The sequence below is a fragment of the Theobroma umbraticum genome, unplaced genomic scaffold (assembly GCF_002168275.2).
Source record: "Theobroma umbraticum cultivar Fairchild unplaced genomic scaffold, ASM216827v3 scaffold_67.0, whole genome shotgun sequence".
Lineage (NCBI taxonomy): Eukaryota > Viridiplantae > Streptophyta > Magnoliopsida > Malvales > Malvaceae > Theobroma > Theobroma umbraticum.
In genome coordinates, this window is record NW_018397262.1 from 5,554,141 (window position 1) to 5,561,109 (window position 6,969).

Below are 6,969 nucleotides of genomic sequence, written 5' to 3' on the forward strand. Positions count from 1 at the left end.
GACATTACTGTTATGTATTGTGACAAAATGCCATCAAATTTACTCTTTCCAAACTAAGGAAATTGGCACTAGTTAATTTTCAAGAATGGAAGAGCATTTTTAGTAAAGATGGAGTAATGGTTTGTGATTCTCGCCAACACATTCATATAGGTTTGTCCAAAGCTAAAACAGGTACCTCTGTATCTTCCCTTGCTCGAGCTTGACAAGAGAAAACCATCACCTCCTCCTTCTCTCCAGGAAATCTACTTGGATTCAAAAGAACGGTGGGAATCAGGAAATCTACCTCCGTACAGGTATGTTGTTCTAAATTTAACAACCACTTTGAGTTAGAGTCTCTACTCATGCACACACGGCAAATCCTTTTTCTTTTCATCTCAGTGGTCAAGGGTTCATTTAGAGTTTTATAAAACTTGAGAGTTATACAGAGATAGTTGTTAGACAAAGGGGAGGAACAAAACAGTGGGAAACACAACCGCTTTCATTGTCATTTTTCATATATATTACAACTTGGTTTTTACATACAGAGAACAAAAGATGAAGCAACATCTATATTTAGCCAATCACGGCACACATATAAGCTAGGTTGGCTTGATAAGCCAATACAAAAAAGAAGAAAAGACAGTCGGGCACTATCAATAGCATGGCTCCTCCTAAAGCCATGCTCTTCACGTGTTGTCATTCACAACAAAATGATGCAAAAAGCTTCTTGTATTTAATCTCAAAATCCTAACAGTTCTAATTTAGATATTTACCTTTTCAAGGTGCACAAACTTGGAGCTGTTAGGAGATCAATAGATGTAACCCGTTATTCAGATTATGATGAGCTCAAAAAAGATATGGCCATGGAGCTGTTAGGAGATCAATAGATGTAACCTGTTTTTCAGGTTATGATGAGCTCAAACAAGATACGGCTCGTAGGTTTAGCATAAAGGGGCAGCTGGAACACCGAGGGAGAATAGGCTGGAAACTAGTCTATGTGGATCACGAGTTTTTCTTCTTTTTGCTGGTTTATGGTGTTCGGATTCCTTTCTGCTTGATCATTCAGGGTGTTTTGGCTTGTCATTTCCAGAGTTGTTTTTCTGTGCCTTATGGTGTTGAGGTTCCAGGGAGGTCCGTGTCTTCTTTTTGTTTGTCAGGATGGTTTCTCCTTGTTGGCTGCCAAACTCCACTCAAGCAGCTGTTTTTAGAGTAGTTGCACCTTTGTCTTTGGTCGGTAGCTGGTCTGTATAAGCTACTTCTTTTGCTTTGAGCTTCAAAGCTTTTGAATTGTACAGCTCTCTGCCCCAGCCATTTTTTATGCCATAGGGAGTTTTAGGCGGTTACAGCTTCAGACTTTCAATGGCATTTGTGGCTGATGAGGCCAATAAATTCATCTTTCAAAAAAAAAAATACAAAGAAAATATGCCTTCAATTGTCAAATGGAAGAACAGATGCATCATAGAAGCAGATCCTCTCAGTTTTAATTTTATTTTTTCAGTTAGTTCTTGTTAAGATCTCTTTGCACTCTCAAAAGGGTCATGGACTTCGAGCTTAAAAGTAGAGTTATATATTGTTGTATAATTTTTTGGATTGATGCATGTTGTTCGTGATCATATCAGTGCTTATTCTTTACCTTTCCTCGTCCATTGTACAAGGTTTCAGTTACATTCAATTTAATGTATATTGTACTTGCCTAGTTGGGCCAGCCCTGCTTTAAAACCAAATAAGAAGTTTATTACACTATCACAATTTAGTCATACACACGCCATATAAAACCATCTCTCTGCTGAAAAGCTATAGCTCCATAGGCATAGGAAGTCTCCACTGGGCTAGAAGCTTTCTTTGTCTTCCATAATGATTGTAAAAACTGAAAATGGTGATCTTATTAGGTACGTGCTTCTTCCTTTCTTTGCCTTTTCTCTGATCTTATATTCTTTCAATTACTAGTGACTACTTTCAGATGGGTGTCTTACATCTTTGCTATCACTTGATTTCTGTGGCACTATCTACTTTGAAACTGTCTGTATTTGGTCTGAATCATCACTTGGAAAAACTGGATTAGGGCATGAGGCTTTCATATCAAATGGGTGAATAAAACTGAATTGTGAAAACACTGACAAGGTAGGAGTGGATAAGAGGCCACTTGTCCTACTCTCCTCTATTATTGCCTTTCTTGTCATGTGTTTCACAACAATGTAGGTATGAATTGAGCAAAAACTGACAAATTAGTAGACATATACTACTCTCATAATCATCATTGTTAGCATAGTCAATTTGTTTTTACTCATCATTATTAGTGTCATCATCCTGCTCTTGATAACAAGAAAATGGTCATGTAAACCTCTTGAGCTGCTCATTCCAACATTCATTAACAATCAGCTACTAATTCTTTATGATATTTTATTTACTTGTTCGGTATTAACAAGTCATACTTTTGCTTTGTAATACCTTTTAGCAAGCAAAAGCAAACAATAGATATTAAGTAGCAAAAATAAATACACCAAACAGAGTCAAAATTGATGGCTAAATTTCATTCATTTTATATGGGACCCTTCATCTGCCAAGAAAGTGACTAAAGAAAGATGAAATGAGAAAAAAGCTTCATTATTTGTCTGTTATTTCCTGAACGGTTTCATTTGCTTCCCTCCCACCTTTTAATTTCCTCGTTTTTCCATCACTTTTGCAGAGGCTTCATTAGTTTTTGGTTCTGTTCTCAGCCTTTCTTCAATTCACTGCCCTTTTTTCTAATCTCTAGTCTGGCCAACATCCCTTAGGAAGTATCAACCTGCTCTAACAAGCATACCTTCTTTTGCGGAGTTTTGTTTCAATTCTTTTGCTTAACATTCTGGTGTAGATTGTAGAATCATACTGTAACGATCCAAGTCCAACTACTGGTCCAACAGTTTTTTGAACGTAAACCATGTGAACTAGGATTGTTATATAGGTCTTAACAATCACATTCATATCCGATGTGGGATATTGGGTATCACAATCTCACCCACTCAAATCCTTGATGTCCTCATCAAGGCCACACATCACATTCACAGGATCAAATCACGTGGACAAAAATTATCCACAAGACCAAACCACGTGGACTAAGATTGTTATATAAGTCTTAACAATCACATTCATATCAGATGTGGAATGTTAGGTATCACAATCCCACCCACTCAAATCCTTAATGTCCTCATCAAGGCCACACATCACATCCATAGGACCAAATCACGTGGATTAGGATTGTTATATAAGTCTTGACAATCACATTCATATCAGATGTGAGATGTTAGGTATCACAATCCCACCACTCAAATCCTTGATGTGTGATCAAATCACGTGGATTAGGATTGTTATATAAGTCTTGACAATCACATTCATATCAGATGTGAGATATTAGGTATCACAATCCCACTACTCAAATCCTTGATGTCCTCATCAAGGCCACACATCACATCATCAAGGCCACACATCACATCCATAAGACCAAATCACGTGAATTAGGATTGTTATAAAGGTCTTAACAATCACATTCATATCAGATGTGAGATGTTAGGTACCACAATCCCACCACAAGATCAAACCACGTGCATTAAGATTGTTATATAAGTCTTAACAATCACATTCATATCAGATGTGGGATGTTAGGTATCACAATCCCACTTAAATCCTTGATGTCCTCATCAAGGTCACACATTATATCCACATGACCAAGATCTCATCAGAATAATGTGAAAGCTCACATCGGACTGGCGCAGGCTCCGATACCATTTGAAACAACTCAAGTCTAATCACTGGCCCAGCAATTTTTTTGGCCTAAACCACGTGACCCTCAAAAGCTTAAGCTCAAGTTGCTAATAGTGGTAGACTAGGATTGTTATATAGGTCTTAAAAATCACATTCATATCAGATGTGAGATATTGGGTATCACACATACTGTGTTTCTTTATGTTATTGCACTTTTCACACATAGCTTATGACAGTCAAAGTCTTTTGAGGGTTGAGGATTTCATATCAAGTGGGTTGATAAGCTCATATTTTGTTTACATTGACACGACATAATTTGATTTTCTTAAGCTTCTACAATGCCATAAAAAATTTAGTGAATACATGGATGGATTTAAACAAGATTAAGCAGTCGATGGATTATTGAATTGCTTCAGTAGTAATTGTGTGTCTGTTACGAACCATTTATTACTGTCCTTATAACCCGACAATGATGTGTCTTGATTTTTTGTACTTATTTTGATATTAATAAAATATTTATTTTACGTGACTTTAGTGATTACATATATAACATTCGTTATGTTTGTTTTTTGATTTCGATGTTGCATAGCCTTTAACTAATTTATGATTTTTATTGTTATTTGTTCAAATCTAAACAAGTTATTAACTAGTTTTTATGAAAGTGTTCACTCAAATGTCAGTAAGACTATCGCATATGTAAACGAAAGTACTTACTTCTTCACACTCGGTATGGCAGCAATTTAATTTTTTTTTTAATTTTTATTATTATTTTTCTTTTAGAAACAAATGGCCTTTGGGTTTTAAGGATTTACAAGGCCGACTTAAAAGCATTTTAGACTTCCTTTGAAAGACGAAAAGAGGTTGAAAGAAAATTCGATCTAATATAACCTAATGAAGAGGAAGAAACAAAAATAAAATAAATAAAAAATAAACATAAAATATATGTTAGGTGTCTACACATCACAGGAAAGAATGAGTACAGAAACCCAATAAAATACTATGAGGTAAAAGATAAATCAAAAATGATTTGAAATGGATAAATGATTAAATTATAATATTAATTTTAATTATTTTATTTTATATACATGCAAAATCATATACATTGTCATTTGAAAAATTACATATTCTATATATAATTTTTCAAAAAATTTACTTTTGTATTTAATTAAAAAAATAAATAATAAAAATATCAAAAAATCCTTACCTTAAAAAAAAAAATGAAAAGAGAGAAAGTAGCAAATCCCTTTCCTATTTTCTTGTGGAGTTTTTGATCACAAAAAACAAATCATGACTTGGGTCCAATTCATAGGACTTGTTTTTTATCAAAAGAAAAAGCAAAAAAGTAGTGGCTCCATAGCCAAGGACTAGTTAAAAGTCTCAGCTTAGTAAGATTTAAGCTCAAGTCATTTGGTAGTAAATCACCACCGTCCACAGGATTCGTTATTCAACAACATTTCTTAAAGGTTAAAGGCATTTTTCCTACATATATTGATTAATCTGAAAGCATTATCCCATTTTCTCTACTCTTATATATGTTTCAATGACTGGTGAGGACTTTCAGATGGGTGTTTTCAGCTTTGCTATGGCATGATTTTTTGTGGCAAACTGTCTGTATATGCTATGAATCATCATTTGGGAGAGGCTCCTTTTGTTTGGTTTTCCTTGAGAAAAGTAAGATATTGATGAAGAAAAAATGAAACGAGATTTCTTGGTTTAATTGCTCTGTAATTAGTCAGCAAGACCGCAATATTTCTGATCAAACTAAAGCATATATGAAACCATTTTTTAAATTAAAAAAATGTTTGCTGACAGTACGGTAAAATAACCCAATAAACAATGTATGACAATACTAAGCACTGACTCCAGTAAAATCAACTTGCAGGAAGATGGAATCCTATGTAAAAAACACAAGCAAGATGGGATCAGCCAAAGACCATTCCATTCTTTCTCAGCTGTTTCCTAAACAGTTTCATTGACTCCCCCTCCTACCTTTTAATGTCTTTGTTTTTCCACCACTGCAGAGAGCGCAAAAGTTAGCAAGGAACAGTAATTTCTGGTTCTGTTCTCGGCCTTTCTTCAGTTGACTATCCTTTGTTTTCATTGTCCGGTCTAGCCAACATCTTGCAGGAAGTATCAAAAATAATTTTACTTTGTAATACCCTTTTGCAAGTAAAAGCAAATATTAGATATTAAGTAACAAAAATAAATACGCAGATTATAAGAAAAAAAAGAAAGAAATTATAATTTACTGTAAATTTCATCTATGGTACCGCCCATCATTCATTTTATATTGGACCCTGCATTTGCCATGAAAGTGACTAAAGAAAGATGTAATCAGACAAAGGCTTCATTATTTCTCTGCTATTTCCTAAACATTTTCATTGACTCCCCCTCCTGCCTTTTAATTTCTTCGTTGTCACTTTTGCACAGAGCATGTCATTGAGCAAGGAACATTAAGTGCTGGATCTGTTCTCAGCCTTTCTTCAATTCACTGCCCTTTGTTTTCTTTCTCTAGTCTAGCCAACATCGATATTTCAGGAAGCATAAGCCTGCTCTAACAAGCTCTTAAGCTCTTTTCTTCATTTCATTCTCCTAAACAGTGAGTAATTTTACTTACTTGATCCCTTGTCGGGCAATTTCTTATACATAAGAAGACTGTAGTGAAGCAATTAACAATGTTCTTGAAATACGAACTCTAACCTGCAAAATATTGCTTTCTTTCTCCATGTAAATCTCTTTTAGCAGAGTGCTGGTGTGCTGACAATAGCAAGGAAGTTTACTGGTTATATTACTTTCTGGACCTTTCTTCTCCCCATCTTCTACTATTCCAATAACTATCTGTCTGTGAGGTCAGCTGCTTTCTTAATCTCCCTTATTTTTCATTCACACAAATTGCAAGAATATTTGCTTACCATCCTAGTGCTGGTGGAGTTTTTTTTTTTTTTGAGTCTTTTTAATTGTTTTGCATTTGATTGTGGTGTAGATTGTAGAATAATACTGTGTTTCCTTTTGTTATTGCACTTTTCACACATAGCTCGTGATTGTCAATGTCTTTTTAGGGCTGAGGATTTTATAGCAAATGGGTTAATAAGCTAAAAATTTTATTCTTTTCTTAACATTGGTACTGCATAATTTGATTTTCCTATGTAAAATTATTAAAATAAATGTAGGGTATATTACTTTATTTTCCTTTACTTCATAAACTTTATATGTCTCTGCATCCATTCTTTAATGAATCAATACCACAAT

The 6,969-nt window shown here is 34.6% G+C and overlaps 2 protein-coding genes across 2 annotated transcripts in view; both read left to right on the top strand.

Moving 5' to 3' along the window:
• LOC110420000 (putative disease resistance protein At5g63020) overlaps positions 1–866 on the top strand; it is a 9,822-nt gene extending 8,956 nt beyond the window's left edge. The window contains exons 5-6 of the mRNA XM_089783921.1: positions 151–293; positions 734–866. Of these exons, the coding sequence (XP_089640047.1) occupies positions 151–293; positions 734–866 (276 nt within the window). The remainder of the gene's footprint in view (positions 1–150; positions 294–733) is intronic.
• LOC149527012 (putative disease resistance protein At4g27220) overlaps positions 319–6,969 on the top strand; it is a 17,639-nt gene continuing 10,988 nt past the window's right edge. The window contains 4 exon segments of the mRNA XM_089783923.1: positions 319–1,868; positions 5,603–5,776; positions 6,151–6,319; positions 6,463–6,569. The gene's annotated coding sequence lies outside the window, so the exon portion shown is untranslated.